General features: G+C 44.5%; 1 protein-coding gene across 1 annotated transcript in view; it reads right to left on the bottom strand.

The window, feature by feature from the left end:
• klf7a (Kruppel-like factor 7a) overlaps nucleotides 1-18,211 on the bottom strand; it is a 33,341-nt gene extending 15,130 nt beyond the window's left edge. The window contains exon 1 of the mRNA XM_026361047.1: nucleotides 17,897-18,211. Coding sequence (XP_026216832.1) covers nucleotides 17,897-17,998 — 102 coding nt within the window. The 5' untranslated portion in view covers nucleotides 17,999-18,211. The remainder of the gene's footprint in view (nucleotides 1-17,896) is intronic.
• Nucleotides 18,212-19,186: the final 975 nt, after the last annotated feature.

Below are 19,186 nucleotides of genomic sequence, written 5' to 3' on the forward strand. Positions count from 1 at the left end.
ACAGTCTCACAACTCCCCACACCTCCCTCACCACCCCACCCTCCACAACCCCCTTTTGCACCTTCTAAAAATAAAACGACACTTTCTTCTGATTTTAGAGGGAGTGTGTGTTGCTAAGGGAGTGCATTTCTCCTCTAAGTTGTCTTCTTCCAGGGACAAAAAAGATTTTTTTTTTTTTGACTGTTTACACTATTTGCATACTGACACCAAAATAAAAAGCTGCTCAAGACCACATCCACAGTGAGAAGTGAAGATAATGTGCCATGTCTCCTCCCTTCACTGCTTCTTTCATCTTTATTCCTTCTTACAGAGCACAATTAAATATTGAAGCAGCTGAAACATGAAGGAAATAGCATGCTCCGGCCTGTGAGGCACAGAACAAACAACAACCTGCTCTCTTCACAACACAGTCTGTGATATCTTTCCTCTATCCTCTACCTGCCCTCACACCCCCCCACACACCACTCTCCCTCTCACTCATTTTGCCTCACCCCCTATCGATTCCCCCAAATCACTCTTTTTCTCGCCTTTTAATTCTCTTTTTCTTCTCATTGTCGTCTCCTCCTCTCCCAAGGTGAGGACTAATTATCCGCTAAAACCAGCCAGTTAAAGGGGATTTTATTCAGCAAAACGCTGAGGACTGCAAACCAAGGTGAGTGTGTGTGTGTGTGTGTGTGTGTGAAGTACAGATAGTTCAAGGGAGCAGAAAAGAGGATAGAAACGGATAAGTGAGTGGGGGTCTGAGCGGAAGGTGAAGATGGAGGAGTAGGAGAATGATGGAGGGACAAGGTGAAGCAGGCGGGAGAGGAGAGGGAGACACAGCGAAAGAAGGTCTTGACTTCATTTTCTCTGCGGGGGGTGAATCCTTTTTGGAAGTGTGACATTTGGCGTAACAGGATCCTGTCAGCGGGCAAGCTATGGTCCTCTCTCTCTCACACACACACACCCCTAGAAAAAGGTTCATGCACACTAAATGTTAGGTTACAACCCACAGCGATGTGTGAGGATGTTCTCGGATGTCGCAACATGAGGTGGTGTGTGTGTGTATGTACATACATGCACAGTGTACTTATACGTTTGAGAATGTGTGTGTGTGTGCATCCTGTATGTGGGATGTAAGACAGGGTAAAAGGGATGAAGGAGGCTGCAAGTGAAGGGGTGGCAGATACAACAAGCTTATCGTGCACTCTCTTTCCAACTGTCTATCTATTTCTTTCCTCCCATCATTCCATCACAGCCCCCCCCTCCTTTCCTCCAACCTCCTCCCCCAGGTGGTGACATTAACATTGTTAGAGAGAAGGTCATGCAGTTGATCAGCAGTTCCTGTCTGTGTACTGTGGACTAGTGTGGGTGTATGTATCGAATGTGGCTGCATGTAATTATGCTACTTTGCAAGTGTGTGTTTGCGTGTGTGTGTGCATGTGCACATACTTTTGCAAACGCGCATTGCATAATTATGCTACTGTGTGCGTAATTATACAGGTCTTCTGTGTGTGTTTGGTTGAACACCTACACACATGCATAAACACATCTATTCGCTGGTTTAGGGCCTGAAGTGAATGTGTAACTTGCATCTGTGTGAGTGTGTGTGTGTGTGTGTGTAGGCAAGTAATCAGGAGCCAAACGCATCATGCAATAGCCAAGATAAAAGAACGCTCATGGGCCGCTTCAAGTCTATTTGGAAGAACGCCGATCTGGAGAGCCAGCATCAATTGGCTCTGCACAAAGCCAGGGTCCGTTTCCTAAAAGGCTTTCAGGATGATTCCTTCACACAAGCCAGGATAAGCCGAGACAATCCAATGGCTGTTGCAGCAGCCCCACCTGTACCTCCAAAATCGAGAAAATCGCTTTGGTGGCACAGGATGGTGGGTGACTTGGGACTGTCCCCCAACCTAGATTTAAGCTTCCGAGCTATCAAACATCTGTCTTTGGTAGGTGATAAACAACTACAGAAGTGCTTCTTCAGCATTTCACTCTTTGTAGAGTAAAATCCAATTTGTTAATAAGCCATCCCAGTGTCCCACTAAGCCATGACAGTGTGACAGTGAGCCAGCATGTACAATACCAGGACACTGAAAGTCAAGCGGCTGAATGGAATTCAGTCATTATTCATTTTTATTATTTGCACCTGTGCTATTCATGTGATGACAAAATGTTGGTTGATTCCAACCACTGTAATACAGAAAGAAAGTGACAAGCGAATGGAAGGAGAAGAAGTTCAAACATTTTTCTAGTTTTTTTGAACGATGAGACACAATGGTCTAGGTCTGCCTTTAGCTTCATTTAGCATTTCAATCTAAATAGTTTGAGACTGTTCAGTAATAAGTTTGCACGAAATACAGATATTTCTCTTCATACTGTAGAAACTCAGAAAGAAACATGCATATTTGTAAGAATCACTGTGAACAGCCATGAGAGGAAACATACAAATAACAAGACCATGAACTCAGACGCAGAACAGAGACACTACTCAAATATGAAAAATCTAAACTTGGCTAAAAACTGTGCAGTGACCTGAGGTCGGGGTCAAGTCACTGAGCAGTTCTCAGTCAAGATGAAACGACTGAATCTTGTCCTCTTTACTCTGCATCATCTTTGTTCCTATGAAAACTCATAAATATCATTAAAAAGGGAAAAGTGCCTTTATTTTCTTTCAGTTTCACTAATGGAGCTCGTCCTCAAACGCGCACACAGTGAATCACACATGCCGTGCGCACTTCAAGTTAGTGAGGCTTAAAATATAGCAAGTGTGACAAATATTCGCTGATCACAAGACATGCTCCTCACAAAGCCAAACAGGCTGAGAGCTGTGAACCAGCCCTGATTCACTCCCTCCTACTTTTCAGCCTGTGACTTTCAAGCAAAAGAAGCCCCCCTCTCTCTCTCTCTCTCCCTCTCTCTCCTCCTATCTTTACTTCTCCACCTCCCCGATTCACCCTCTCCTCCCCTCTTCCATGGGGCCCTTGGCCTGGCAGCTGATCCTCTCTCCTCATCACCTTCTTTCACATTTGGCCTGTGCCGAGCCGCCTGCCATCACCATCAAAGCGCAGGCTGCCTCCCAACTGTTAGCACCCCACTACGTCGCTAATAAAAAGCCTGGGTTATAAATATGAACAGAAGAGCATGCATAATGCCCTAAAGGAAGGCCCAAAACACCACTAAACAGATAAATGTAATGGGATGGATATGGCTCATTAATTTTAGGATGGTCGTGTTTAGTTTTTACAGATGCCGTGATAGAGACAAGGTGCTATCAATAATATTCAAAGCTGATGCTTGCAGGGTTGAAAAGGCCAACTCTATAAGGGGGGCCTGAGCGGCAGGGGTGATGCAGCACTGTTGTTGGACGCACCGAGTTTGGGGCGGGATGCTGTCAAGTCTTTTCAGATATGAGCGGCGATTCTTTTGAGCAAATAATTAAGATTTTGTTTGTCAGTCTTAATTGTACGACATATAAAATAAAACATGTAATACAGAATTATTAGTCCCAGCTGGTAAACAGCCAGTTTGGACCTGAACTGTTAATTAATGAATGGACATATGATTTCCTGTCCACTGCCAGATTAGGTTGTCTCTCCTGTTTCCAGACTCTATGCTAAGCTAGGCTAACGAACTGCTGGTTAGCTTCAACTTACTCGTACTCCTTTTTTAGTCTAGGAAACTATATTTCCAAACTACAACAATGTTCCCATTATTATAAACCTGGTGCAGCCGAACAGATTGATCCCACCCCACTATTCTGTTATCAGGCTTTGTTATACTTGTCACCTCTTCATATTGCATTTTATTGTGATGGTTGAGGTGGCTGTATACATTTATGGTGTTGACTTTTAATGAATTCACTACAACAAAACAATGTTTGCACAGAATATTGTTTTGACTGTCGTCATCACGATCCACAAATTGGAAAAAAGCCTCCTTTTCAGCACCAGCATGACATTCTGATTACTTGGTTCAGCCAATTTCATATCTAGCAGAGGTTTGATTACTCATTTTAAAAGTGAGTAACATTCATGTCATGGATGAATTAACATTCATCCACTTCTCTGCAGCTTTGCCTCTCTGCTTTTGTTGGTTCACATTCAACTGACAGTCTGTTTATTGCGTGCTTTTATTTAAAGCACACGGCATCATTGGTCATAGAAAATGAGAAGGCCTTGGTTTGATTTCCAGGGTATGAATGTAATATCACCACAATACCAGCGGTGATTAAAATCCTTCTGAGAAATGAATCATAGTTTTCCCCCACAGGTAAGGCTGCACAACAATCATATTAATATGACAATCTAGCCTGCGATGAGCCAGGTTACTAAATTGTCTTATCCTTTTTTTTCACTTTCATGAAACACTCGTTTATTTTACTGGCTCTCTGTTGTTGCTGTTTGCAATTCAGCAACACACTTGGCACTTTTATTAAAAGAAAAGTTTGGACAGGCACTTAATACTGAGAGCAGTCTTTCACCGAGTGTGTATGTGTGTATACGTGAGTGTGTTTGTGTGCATACATGTGTCTTATCCTGCCAGAGTGCGTTATAGGGCCTGTCTCCAATTGATCTGGTGAGCCGGGCCAAGCCATCACTTTGAGGTGACAGCTAAATGACCAGTAGCCTTAGGCAGTGGCCATCTTGCCAACAGCTTTTGCGTGTTTGTGTGTGTGTGTGTGTGTGTGCGCGAGTGTTTGCATTGCAGTGCCTAATCAATACGAAATGATACAGCGCAGGAGCTCATCAGCGGTGGCCGTCGCAGCTGACAGAGATGGTAATCTATAGCTTCACTGAGCACTCCCCACCCGTGCACGAAAACAAGATCACACAAAATCTCCAAAAGTGCACCCCCTCCCCTCTAAGCTCCTCTTCAGGGTTTGGGCTCCTTCCCCTGCTCTTGCTAAGAGCTCCGGCCCCCAGATTTCAGACTCTTTGGAGAGTAGCATGGCGTCATCAGCGGCTCCCAGTTGAGCGGGGAACCTGCCTACAGGCCAGAAGGAGGGGAAGGGTGGGGAGCGGGTGGGGAGATAACGCTTCATTTTCCTCGACACTGATCTGAATAGCACAGTGCCCTGATGTCGCCCTGTTATTCTCAATGGAGAGAGCAACAGGGGGTGCAGTGTTTGGCCAGGAGGGATCTTAGAGCTCCTGATGCTCCGGAGCAACGAAGCAGAGGAGAGATAGAGGCAGTGCAGACACAAAGAGAAAAAGCTAGAGGGTAGAGACAAAGCTAATTTATCTGAGAGAAGAAATAGATAAACAGGTGGAAGATGAAGAAAGAGCCCTTTATGTAAGCTACGCAAAGAATTACATTTGAGGTGAAGAGAGGAAAGCTGAAAAGAGTCTAAAGGCTGAAGCCAGAGAATGTTTCCAAGTAAAGGTGCTTAAATGAAAAAATTATGTTTCAGATTAGAGGAGGAAAAGAAAGAGAGGTGTAGGTATAACGCTTGAAAAGCCAAAAAGAAGACAGGAGCCTTCCTCCTTCTCGCTGACTAACTGCTCCATCTCTCCAGGCAGCCGAGCCTCACCTAGCTTCAGATAACACACCACGGAAACAGCTTAATTACACACACACCCTTATCAGACGACATTAGCCTCACAGTAATAATCAGAGCTGCCGTCAGCCTCTCCGTCACAGCCTGGCAATGCAGCGCCTTGAGGCAGTTTTACACAGTGTGAGCTTCAAGCTGATAACAGACACTGCCAGTTGTTAAATCACAATTTGCTGACGGAGTCTGGGGGAATAATGCACATTTAGTTGTAAAACTGACACCTCCTTTACACACTGTCAGTTTTTGTTTGGATGGCTGCTCTAATAGACTTGATGGGCACCTGAACTGCTATTGAAATGGCATATTCTGTTATGTTTAGTTCGACTTAATGCTTCCATTGGCACATTTGATTTCAATGTTTAGTTTTAACGCATTGCTGTTTTATTTCTTTTCTCTCACAGAACAGTGCAAATGTCAGTTTGCTAGTTTTCATGCAAGACGCGTCCCCACTATGCCCTTGGTTACTGGAGGTTTACACAACACGTGTATGAGTGGTTGTGTGTGATGAGGGATCCTCAAAGCACCTTTCATCTAAAAGGAAAGCCACAATGATGGAGCACTCAGAGCGCTGAAACCTGGTGACCTCTGCTTAATGGAGCAAGAAAGACATTTCCCATTGCTTTCTCCAAGCAGACACAACAGAAAGCACACATCCACATCATCGTGACACCGGGGACCTCCCCTCTACTTAGCCATAGCACAACACGGACGCCAGTATGAAGGACTCATTTGCTAAATATACAGTATTTAAATGCATTTGGTCACAACATTGATAATAAACGATTTGTAAATTGAACAATTAACCCGGATAGAAATAACGGATGATAAAAGCAGGACACACACGTTTTTTCCTGAGCTTTTCTTTTCAGTAATTATACATCAAGTCCTCCAAAATATAAACAGTATGTATCAAGGTGACATGTGACTATCTGTGTTCCCAGTTTTGCTACTGTGTTTTTGTGTTATGATAAGCAACAGAGTATAATCCATCCATCCACGCAGACAAAGCAACACATGTATCCTCTAAACGCTAAAAGTAGCTTGACAAGTAAACTGATTGAACTCGTGAAGATCTGCCGACCTTGAGAGCGATACAGGCATTATTAAAAGGTCTTGAGCTCATGATACAACAAGTGTACTGCATATAAAGACCTCAGTCATCCATCTAAATAGCTTGTGACAAAGTGTGAAAAATGTCATTGTTCTGGTATTAAGTGGAGGATAGGAGAAGTGAGGGTGAAACAGGATAGAGAAGAGTCGAGCGGAGAAGAGAAAAGAGGAAGCATCTTGAGACTGGAGAAGATGAAAGATGGAGAGGAGGATGAGATTGAGAGAAGAGGAGAATAGGAGGGCATGGAGGATAGGGGGAGATGAGGAGGGGGTATAATCCCAACGATTGGAGCCGTGTTGCACTCACTGGGGAGGGGAACTCTGTCTCTCTTTAACTGGATTTGGGTGAGCTGCTGTTTATCGGCGTATGAGTCGCCAAGCGCTCCCTCTCAGCTGTCAAAACCATCCTAATCTAATCAGGAGACATTTCAGCCATTTCCTTTCAGCACGGCAAGAGTGCAGAGTGCACGGTGGACACGTTTGTGTGTGTGTGTGTGTGTGTGAAGCAGAACATGTGTGTGAGTGCATAGATAGAGGGGGTCGGTGACAACAGTGGTTTTACACTGGGGTTAGCAGCTTGTAGCAGGATTTGGGGAGTCTGTGCTCCGGATGTGGGGACCCCATTGTGTGCGGCAGGCTGGCTAATCTTCATTACCGCACACAATGACGGGGCAAGAGAATGGGGCCTTGGCTGGAAAAGGCACGGAGAAACAAAAGAGCGGCGAGCAGCGAAAGAGAGAAGGGAGGAGGGCCGAAAATAACAGAGGGGAGAGGAGAGAGATAAAGGGAACAGTGAAGCGGAAAAACTCTGCTTCCTCCTCATGCAGTGCCAGTCAGGAAGGGCTGCTCGGTACCCCAATCATGTCCACAAACCGTGAAGTGCAACTGTGGCGCTGTGCCCGCACTGATAACAGCCAAAATGGTTCGTTCTCGCATCCTTCTCGATGGCTGAATAAGAAGCCGCCTCACCTTGTGTCTGTGTTTACCCTGTTTTGGGCGCTCAGGTGTTGTGTAACACTTAGCCTGTCTGTTATGGTCACAGTTTCAGGCCTCGTCATTCATTCCGACACCAAACCTCAGGGTTAGCTAAGATGCACAAAGGTGAGTGTGTGCATGTTGCGAGCAAAGCGGCAAGAAAACAAGCATGAGAAGCAAAAGCAGGTCAGTAGAACAGTCTCACAAGGACAAGGTGGATTAGCTCAGGGTCGCAGACGTACTGTTTGTGTGGGTTTGCTGGGAACCTGTGCAGTTACGCAAGAGTGTGACTTCACGTGTCTCAGAGACCGTGCAAACAGAAGGTGGAGCACTGTCGTTCCGTCTTTATTGCCGCGGCAGTGCTTTCAAAACAAACCTGAGCGACAAAGATTAGCCCAAGCAGCTTAAAATATTGAAAGACGTCTGCTCGCCACCGCTGCTTCTGTGCGCTGTCCTCCGAGAGATACTGTGAAGTAGAGAGAGAGAGAGTGTGTGTGTGTGTGTGTGTGTGAGTTCAGGTTGTACGAGGATGGGTGGAGGCTGCACGGCAGGGTGAACCCGCTCACCCCTTTGTGCTGAGCGGTTGGCTTTTCAGCAGGAAGCGCAAGCGGACTGTGAGGACTTTTCACCTCAATTTCATCCTGACAATGTTTGGCTGCTCAGCGGAGACTGAAAGACGGTGGTGAGATGCACTGGCAAAGGGGTTAGGAAGTCACTGACATTGGCCTTTAGCTCTATGACTGATGATGTGTGTGTGCTTTGCCTGCTATCCCACGAGTAGAGCATTCAGCTTTGGCAGGTGATCGCCAGGCCTGTAAGAGCTGTGTTAAGATTCCGGGTTGAAGTTTAAAGGCTGGAAAGTGAATGTGTTTTAAATGAAGGGGACAGTTGTGACAGTTACAGTGAAACGTCTGCAATATAGGAACAAGTGTGTGTGTTTGTGAGACATTCACACACACAGTTTTCGCACCACCTGCTCTGTTGAATATCTGAGAAAAAAAAACTGCCACTTTTTTTCTTGATGCACACACAGGTACAAACACACACACACACACACACACATAAACCCAATAAACTCCGTCTGTGAAGCTCTCTATGTCTCGCTTTTCCTCGCTCAAACACACACACATACACCAATGAAAATTATTGATGTGCTCTCTTATAAAACAGTGGCTGCTCCCTGAAGTATTCCTGGCAACATCACAGGCTGAAAATAGCTGCCGACCCAAATAACTTTCCCCGCCGGAACGGAGAACGAGCCAGACCACAGCCACCGGCGACTGGCTTTACTAATTGGCATCATTTTACAATGAAATAATATCTGGGGCAATAGACTGAATAACACATAGCAGTAAACTAGAGAGCGGGAGGATGTGCTGTCTAGCCACACAAATGCTCGCAGAGACGAGCGGGGAGTGATTTGAGGAAGGGTTGGGGGAGGGAGAACGGGGAATGCCTTCGTTCTTGTTAGCATAAGTTATCAAACTCTCTTTCCTGAAAATACGCAAGGGGGAATTGGCTGGTGAAACATTTATGTGACACCATCAGTTTAGTTAAAAGATGGGGAAAACATCTACAGCAGGGTTTTTTTTAAATGTTTCTTAAGTCACAAACTGGTATTTGCTAAGATTTGTATCACATATCCCCATATGGATAGTTTCCCTTTCACTGATCTAACACTGAATAATAGAATTTCTTGCACTTAACATGATGAGATAATAGAGAAACCCATTAATAGATTAGGATCTCTCAGTTGGGTGAAAGTGAATAAAATCACAACATAATTTATTCCTTATCTTGTTTAGAAAAATACCCTTGAGGACTCTACTTTCAAATGATGCAGCCAAATTGACACACTTTTAGGTGGAAGTAGTCTGAAGAACAACAAGGGACACATGCAAAAAATACAGATATGAATCTCTGTGGTCATGTGTTAAATCTCCTAGTATTATTTCTGTCACTTACTCCAATGAAATGTACTTTTTGGAAGTATTCTTTGAAAATTGAGACGTCTTTTAATCTATTTTTAAGGTGGAAAACATTTTTTTTCCAACAGAGTTGTTTGAAATGGCCGGTTGCCTTTTACCTAAGGCCCTGCACTTATGTCAGCCCACAAAATGCCATCCAAACACCCATTTAGACTGAAATATCGAAATCGCAAACACTGTATAACTCATCCTTCGAACTGCTGACACACACTCACGTGCAAGTCCATACAGGGAAACAGAGAGGGAGGAAGGCATAAACACAGATGTCTTTTGGCAGCCCAAATCTTAATTAGCACCAGGAGATTCATCTAATCAAAGGGTTGCCAGCCCATCATTAAAGCTAAAACACACACTGCTGTCCTCACATACCAGAACAGAACAATGGAAAACAGAGGTCCGCTGTCACGCTGATGAATGGCTCTTCCCACAGGTCTCATTAAATCACAGAAGGGCACTTCCCAAGCCATTCGAAGAGTTAAGCAGGGTGCAAAATCATTTCACCCCCTCTGCCTGTCTACTTTGACACTTATATAGCCTTTTTTCTAAGGGTGCATGTCAAAATAATATTTTTTTTGCAGTGAAAAATTGCACTCTCAGGCTTTGACATATAGGCTAATCCCAATTCAAGTTGAATTTGCTTGGTTTTGAGGATAAAAGTCGTATCTCATTCAGACAACTTAGCCCTGCAGGGGCTTGGAATGACTGAAACTACATGACGCACCCAGTTGGCTGGAGATACCAGTGTCTTTAGGGTAATTTGGGATTTAGCATCAGCTGCTGACAATAGGAAACATCCTTTATCTGTGTATGACTACCCATCTGAGCCCTTCGCTTCTGGTTCCAAGCTGCCAAAACAGGTACATTGGACTGTAAATTATAAATAAATGGTGTCAAGCAGCTTTGAGAAACAGGAGTGAGAAAAGGGGGGATAACTGACAAACAAATACTACTGGTAGAGTCAAGCTATATCTCATAGTGCAGTTTTTGTGCCAAGTGAACCAGCACTCTCTTATATTTCTTGTTGCCTTATGCAATACTGGGCTGTGTATGTCTCAAAGTACATTTCCATCTTTCATATCATTGCAGTATCATGTCTTTGGAGCAAAGAGGTCCTGACTCACTGGCCAACCAGCCAGGCAGCTTTGGAGCAGAGTGGCATAGGTAGAAACCACCACCAGCTTTGCATGCTGGACAACTGCAGCTTAGTCTTGACGCTGGCATGCAAAGTGCACACACGTGACTTCATAGTCAAACATGCGCACTTTCTCTGGTAGCGTCACATACTCACTGAACTCAGTGACACTCTGAATACAACCTCAAGACAAAACAACAGTCATTTAAAAGGCTTTAACAAAAGTACAGGCTCCACTAAAGAATCAACAAGGCCTGTTTTGGCAACTCAGCTGTGATCTTCCCCAATAACTGTCTGACTTTATAAACTATACAAGCGCTTTCAGAGCACGACGCGTCCTTGCGACCGTCACTACCAAGAGCTCGGGCCCGTGATTGATGACTGGCTTCAAATGACAACAACAAGCAGCGGCGTTTACTCAGGGCAAATTGCCCTTGTCTCTCATCCCCTTCCACCGCCTTTCCCCGTTTCTCTCTTTGGAGAGAAATGGTCCACATGGCTGGATCTCTGGTTTCTGGATGGCTAAGAGTCCCTCAGGGTGGGATTAGCTTTGCAGACTGACAGCTAAACAAACAAACAGGCCAAAGCTGGTCTTCCTTCTTGCCAGGGCTGCCTAGCAACAGGTAGGCAGGAAGATGGGATGTAACGCTTGATATGTCACAGCCAGTGATGGCAATAAAATGCCTGGACATAGTGTGAATGTGTGGCCATTATCAAAGCCAGAGGATTTCCAAATATGTGAGCAGGCTGGAAGATTAAACATGTTGTGCAACATGTAGGAGGCATTACGTAGAGTCTTTACATAGTCAGGGCCAGTGAAAGGACAATGTACACACAAGATGATATACATGCAAACAGCATCATGGCGATGTTAGCATCAGTGAAAGATTAAGTTATTGTTTATCTCTAACAGCAGCCAGCAGTCTGTTTGGCCACAATTCAGTTAGTGGTAAACTCAGAACACTTTATGTAGCTTTACGTTGCAAATGCTGAATAATTTCTTTAAGCTTAATATGACTATGATAAAAACTTAAACTGACGCATAAACTGTTTTCCATAGAGGTCACTGTGCTCAGCTCCTCTCAAATACACAGTCCAGCACCAGCTCGTTCCTTCACGGTAAAAAAACTATTGAAATAAGCAGGAAATGATCATGAATTAGATTTAAATTGTTTCTGTGTACCAATTTGTCAGCAAATTGTTGAAGCGAAACTGATCTTGTGTCTTTTATTCACATTGTGCTCTATGTCAAAAGCCTTTATTCAGCATTTTGATTGTGTAACTCCCCCAAGTTCAACTTTTTGCACACGACTGACTTTAAACAGGGTTAAAGCAGGGCAAATCAAACAAGGCAGCTGTGACTCCGTCAAAACCTTCTTCTGAGAATTTGTCAAAGAGAGAAGCGAAGTCATGAGATAAAGAGACACAGGGAGTCAGTGGTGATTCCAAAGCATAAAACGAGTGCCTGAGACTCCTCTTCCTTCTTTTCCATTCTCTTTTCTCCCTGCGGTTGCCAAGTCGGATGGCAGCAGCGAAGCATGTCGGATCACTGTAAGGTGCTGTAACGGCTTCCCGATTTTGCCTCAAATGATGTGAAAGTCATTGCCAAACCATGTGTGCTGGTGTGAGGCGAAAAAAATGACTGGCTCCTCTTCTCACTGTTAATCAAACCTGGGGTGGCAGAGCGTTTCGCAGACGGAAACCATACATAAAGATGTGCTTGTTCACCACGCTCACCCCCCCTTTTTGCTCTTTTCTCACTGCTTTTCTCTCCTGCACCACCTCCTCTTCCTCTCACCCTTCTACCTCTCTCTCTGACAGACCAGCCACCAGAGCATCAGACAAATGAATACTTCCTCCGCCGTCCTCTCTTTTATCAGCGCTTCCCACCTTTTCATCAACGCCCATAAAGCAGTAGCAGGGACCTATCACTGGCAATCGCCTCTCAGCTGCCTGAGTGATGAGACAGAGGTGGCAGGGTTCACTAAGCGCTTTTATGGCAGAATGGATGTTACTGGGTCAGGGGGTCGCTCGCACATCTCATTACACAACATACGCAGACACACAAACCTGTGCACCTGTGTGTGACAATGTGCTTACACAGAAAATGCATCTTGATCTCAAGAGAATAATGAAAATTTGAGCCTGTGCATCACACCTTGGCATGTGGATGTGAGGGTGCAAGGTTGCAGCGCAGGTAAATCAATTCCGAAGGTGTGTTAACCTTTACAGGATATAAAAAGGGAAAACGACAAGTTAGATACATGCTAAAGTGAAATACTTAGCTTCTACGGCTCCTAGAAAACAGCAAGCAGTGTCTTGTTAACATAACTGCTGCTGCTCAGGGGCCAAATTGAGTTTTTGCAGTTGCAGCTCATTTATCTGTTTATACTAATTAGATGAATTCATGGCTCTTTTATAACAGTCTATTACAGTCCCCCATAAGCAGGCATGCATCTTTTCTAAGAATCGATGCATTGAGTAATAACCTTGTGGCTGAAATTGCTGCATTTTGCACCAGCATACAAAGGATTCCTTTCATGCCTCAGCGCATCACAGGCCGGGCCACGTCAAATAGATTCTATGTGGCATCCCTCCTCAAGATCTTCTGACTGCTATCGGGTTAAGACCAGCAAAACAGCGCTGTGAGAAATCAATTTCATGTTTGACATGTGAGCATCACGGGGCAGCTCAGGCTCACTGGAATCATTTGAAGATGTTTCTTGAAATTAACTGTGATGATAACAAGTGCTGGTGCATTATATGAATAACAGTAAACTATCAGGAATGACGGTGCTGAGACTACTGTCCTGCCTTCCTTTGCTTCTACCGTCACATTTTGAGCAGGTGTCAGTTAAACTAAAAGGGAATTAACTAAATTTCTATTTGGAGAGTGTCCAAACTTGATTTCAGGAATTCCACGTCTCGTACTTACAGTTGATGTGACATTTTAATAAAGCCACAGGCGCGGAACGGAGACACTACAGGGAGCTCTTTTGAGACAAATAAGATTAAGTCCCAGTTTGTCCTTCCTCCTCCTGCTCACAGAATCCTGAACTATGCCTGTTACAGGATTGATTTAATTTGAATTTGCATAAAATTACATCAAATAACAGCCAGAAAAGGTCACAAAAAAGACGTGAGGTGTGCTTTAAAATGGGTGGGTTTACTTTATCTTCCTACACAGACAGGAAATACATGATTCAGACATCCAACTCATTGATTCCTAGTGGTGGTGCGCCACAAAGCAAAGAAGAGCAGCTCGGGAAACATTGCTACCTGGCTGCCAGTGTGTTACAACAGATCTGAGCAGTGCACGGTCTGAGCTTACACAACAGACCTGCAGAGATCAAAAATCCATAGTGTGCAAATTCTATAAGAGGAAAATGGGAAAAACGAGTGGGAGAAAGAGAAAGAAGAGGAACGAGAATGAAAGAAGACGCAGACAGGACGGAGGGGGCCAGTTGGCTGCGCTCCCCAGCATGCCTGCTGTGTGTGAGAAAGCAGCTGTGGTCCACTGAGGATTACATAACATACTGAGACGCATACGCACCAACGTGCACGTACACAGACACGCACACGGCTGCATATGGATATTCACAGTTTAGCTGCAGATTCTCTGCTCTGTGTTTTGTCACTTCTTGATGCCTCCTCTTGTTTCTTTCTATCTGTCCTCATCATGATCTCTGGAGAGTCTGACGGAGGGGTCACCATGCTGATGTATATCTCTAGCCCTGACCACAACTTTAATAACCCAGCGTGCAACAACTTTTCCCAAGGAGACCTCAGCCAAACTACAACACCCCCAACTATCTGCATCCCTATGTCTTCCTTAGGACACCATGCCTTTTCTGTATGCTCTTCTTCTCTAACTGTCTATCAGCATGTTCTTCTAAGTCCTGGGGGGGGTGAGCAAGCCCACCGGACTGTGAAATGCAAAACCCTGCAGCGGGGAGAATGTGTGCATGCTCTGCAACTTCCTCCACCGCGATGCTTGGCCCCCACCCCCAGACGGAGCTGGCGCTGCTGCTGCTGCTTCTGTCTGGGAAATGTGCACATTATCGAGTCATGAGCAAGACGTGGATACATTTGAGCACCACTGGGCTGCATATAGATGTGCTGCCATGTACAATCTGTCCACAACCTCAAATAGAAACATTTAATGCACTGAGCAGCAACATATAGACATTTTTCTTGAGTAGGCATCAGGCGCTCTACATGTGCACGTGTGCGTGTGTGTGGTTGTTGAGCCCCTAAGGGAAAATGTATGTGTTGGACGAGTGTGTCCTGGGGTCAGCGACAGAAAGCCATTTGTGGTGTCCTGTTACATCTAACCCATCAGGGTCAAGTGCTGTGGATGAGGCCACATTATCACAGAAGCCTGAAAGATATTGAGAAATCTTGTTTTGTTTTGTCTTTTATATTCCAGCATCTAAGAGCTCCGAAGATGCTCATAAATGTCTGACAATAAAGCTAAATGAGACTTTATCAGGACAAATGACAGTTTCCAAAGGAGAATAACAAACATTGGTAGCTGGAGCCATTTCTGTTGGTATAAAGATAAAAAAGGGGACTTTGAAGGAAACTGGGTCTCACAAATAATGAGTAAGTTCTGACCAGCTTTTCTTGTTCCAAATCCAGCTCAGCCCTGCTGTTTATTCCAACTCTGAACAACCAACTGTACTGGGATTTGGAAGTGAGACAGCACCGTTCAGTTTGGCACTATTAGGTTCAATAATGGAACAAATTTCAGCCTCAAATGTACCATCTGCAGACCTCCAAAACACTTTCCTGCTTTTCTACTCCCCATCCCCCTATAACCGCCTGAATCATGCCTCACAGACACCAACAGGGGACACAGTCATCATTCTTGCCACAGCATATCAGGGAGCCATTTAGGGGCCGGCTACAACGGCCTCCTATGTCACCATCAGACACCATAAAAGCATCAAATTCTAAATTGTGCCTCGAATACAGAGGGGATTGCTCAAACCGCAGATCTTCAGCTGGAGACAGAGCTTTTAAGGCGAGCCACAACTCATAATTCCTGTTTTCAGGAGAGCTCTGTGGCATCTTCATGTCACTACAATGAACACAAGATCACTTTGCCATAGACATCCCAGCGCTGTTTGGGGAGAGAGGGTTTCAAAGTGTGGGGCATGTCATAATCCTTATGCTCAGAAAGACACAGTGCAGACTTCTTATCCACAATAAGGGTTGCTGTCTAGAAAAATGTCTGATATTTGCTAGAGTTATTTGTAAAGTGACACAAGATTTTAAATGTTTTCAATCACGAGTCTGAAGATTGTCAGAAAAGATTATAGACATTTAGAAATCACACATTTTCCCTGTTTCAGTGATTCTTTTAAAATGATGCTTCTATTTTGGAAAAGCCACCATGTTAAAAAAAATAAATCCTTATGTACTGATATTGGAGTAAGTGTCTAACGTGTGTCAGCCTCCATCTCCCATCTACTGATGCGATCAGGTCAGAAACCTGTGACATTTTTTGATGAGTCTTTTGATTTACACAGTCGACTTTAACATTTAACATGTAAAATAGTAGCAGAAAATAGATGCTCAATATGCAATGGTTAGATTAAATCAGATATCTTATTAGTTAAAATAACAAAAAATCTGACAGAGACAGGGATTGTTAAATGCCATGACCATTTCCTTTAATCGAGAATGAGCTCAGGCTGTGTACATTCCCTGTCTCTACTGTACATAAGAGCTTTCGCAGCCTTTCCCCAACATATGCAGCTCTTTCTGTTCCATTTGCATTAGTTATTGATTATGATATGCAGGCTGTGGGTGAGAAAGAGCAGAATGAAATCCACTGCATATAGTACACACAGGCCTGAGCAATTTAAATCCACTGACAGTGAAGGCAGAGAGTTGGAGACTTGTTATGAAAAGATGCGTCGGTGGCTAACAGTAGGATGCCAATTAGGCTGCTTGGCCACAACGAATGGATCCACGGTCACGCACCGGTTTCTCTCTCTCCATCTCTCCCTCTGTCAGTCTCCTCTCTGCCCCCCTTCCACATGGAGCAGAGAAGTGGGGAAAAGCTCAGGATCCTATTACATGAACAATACCGGCATCAAATTTCCATTGAGATGGTCAGTCAAGTGCAGTATGGTAAGCATCATCACCAACAGCAGCAGCAGCAATGCAGGTGGGCTGGCTGCTGCATGTGGCCCTTATTTGAGCTCAGATTTGGGAAAAGGGAAAGTAGGAGGGTAGTTCAGTGTAAATGATTCACAGATGCATGAAAGGTGCACCTAAACTGAGACAGAATGAGAAATAATGCAGGATTAGAGTCAGCAACCCAGATTAGGTAAATAAAAACACAGATTTTAAGCCATTTTACACCAGAAAGTGTAAATAGGTGATACACACAGTCATAGCCAACACACACACACACACACACACACACACACACACAGGCTTAAAAATACACTTTCAATTAGAAAATGTTGGACTGACTTCAACAGAAAAGAGAGATGTGATACAGTATATCAGAGGTGTACGTGCAGTAATGGCCGTGGAAAGTGCCGGTGCGTCTCCCCACGCATCCATCACCATGTGGCCGCGTGGATCCCTGTGCTTATCTCCCCATATTCATCCACTGAACTTGCGTTGGAGGAAACGTGTGCGAGAGATAGTATGTAGAGGAGAACATGCTGATAGCTGTTTTTTTTTTCACCACTGCTTTTAAAGATGTTACAAAGCCAGACATGTTATGATATCTATTATGAATAAGAGAGGGGACTTTACTCCACAGGGAGATTCACTAGTCAGTAATCAGAGGGATGCAGATGTATTATTCAGGACCAATTCAGTTCCTGTTATGAGATTCGGATCTTCATCTTTCGAAATCTCATTTGACAGCTTTATTACGCGCGGGCGTGCGTTCGCATATTATCCATTTTGCCATCTCTCGGAAGACTGTCAGATATATGAGTGATATAAAGCATTTTATCTCCTGATCTCTCCCTGAACTCCTCACGTCTCCCCTTTCAGAAAAAAAGTTGACGCCTGCATCCCGAGAGCATGTGCACGTAAATCAGTCACAAATCAGCGAGCGGAGCGTGCGGTGTGAGCTGTGTAATGAAGGATGTGCAGCGGCTGAAACGGAAAGTTGAGACGTACCTGCTGCCAGTTTTCCTCCAGCGAAGGCATCGCGGAGAAGTAGCCGGTGTCGTGAACGAGCTGAAGTTCCTGAAAGATACTGTGGTTCGCCAAGACATCCATGCTGACGGTCGGTTATGAAAAACAACAACGATCCACAAGAATTATGCCTTTTTTGTTGACTGAGTGAGACCTCTGCATCCACTTTTTTTCATATTAGTCCATAAGAAGAGGTTAGTTGCTCAGTGTAGCGGGTGAAACTGTCGTGGTTACGGTCCCTGTACCTGCGCGCATTATCGGACTTGGTGCGTAAAAGAGACTGGAGGTGATGGAGGCTCCATGCGTATCCGTGTTGCCAAATAGACACTGATAGGGAGCCAAAGGAGGGGAGGGACTTGGTAAACGAAGGGGTGTTGTTTAGTTTGTCAATCAACTCCCCTGTTTGTCCATTTAAGGCAAAGGGGCGGTTGAGGAGCTATTAGAGCGGCGGCGGAGCGTGGAGAGGCGGGGTTAGGGAGATTTAGCGAGCGGCATTGGCTCCGGTGCGACGTCATTCATGCCCAATATGGGCTCGATAGGTGAGCTATTTATGGATGGGTATATTAGATTTGGAAGAAGGTCTGAAAGGCCAGTCTGAGAGGAGAAGCCGTGGTGTAAACATCATGTGCCCAAAAACAGAAGCTGAAGACAGTATCAATAGACAGTGTAAATGTTTATTCATAATGAGCAGTAGGAAAGACAGAATGTGGTGTGTAAACTAATTATACAGACATGTTTCCTATAATGATGAGGCTTTATTATTATTATTATTATTATTATATATATTAATATTATGCTGGATACATAGTTTCCTTAACAAAACAAAGTGTGATAATTAGGTGTGACGATGTCTCACCGGTTGTTCTCTGTGGTCAAAAGTGAAGTCAGAGTCTAAAGTTCAAAACATGTGACAGGCAAGAGCTGAGCCTCTTTAATGCAGATCATGTGTTGTAAGTAAATAGGGGTATAAATAAGGGCATGTGTGTGTGTGTGTGTGTCGGGGAAATGATAAATAAGTAGTCAAATCTTCCTCGATATGTCTTGTTTGGTGGTGTGAGTAATGCAGCTTATTCACTCGCCCTGTGTAAGCCATCAAAACGGTGCACTTCCATGCAGGCTCAGTCGTATTCTCTCAGCCTCACACACACACAGACTGTTGTAAGGGCTGTAATCTCATTACAGTGCTGGAGAAGGCTAGCCGAGGACCCCAGCTACACGATTTACACATGGCATTTTGGGAGGGAGAGCTCAGCTCAGGCGGACGATGAAGCT

Source organism: Anabas testudineus, chromosome 2 (genome assembly GCF_900324465.2).
Source record: "Anabas testudineus chromosome 2, fAnaTes1.2, whole genome shotgun sequence".
Classification (NCBI taxonomy): Eukaryota; Metazoa; Chordata; class Actinopteri; order Anabantiformes; family Anabantidae; genus Anabas; species Anabas testudineus.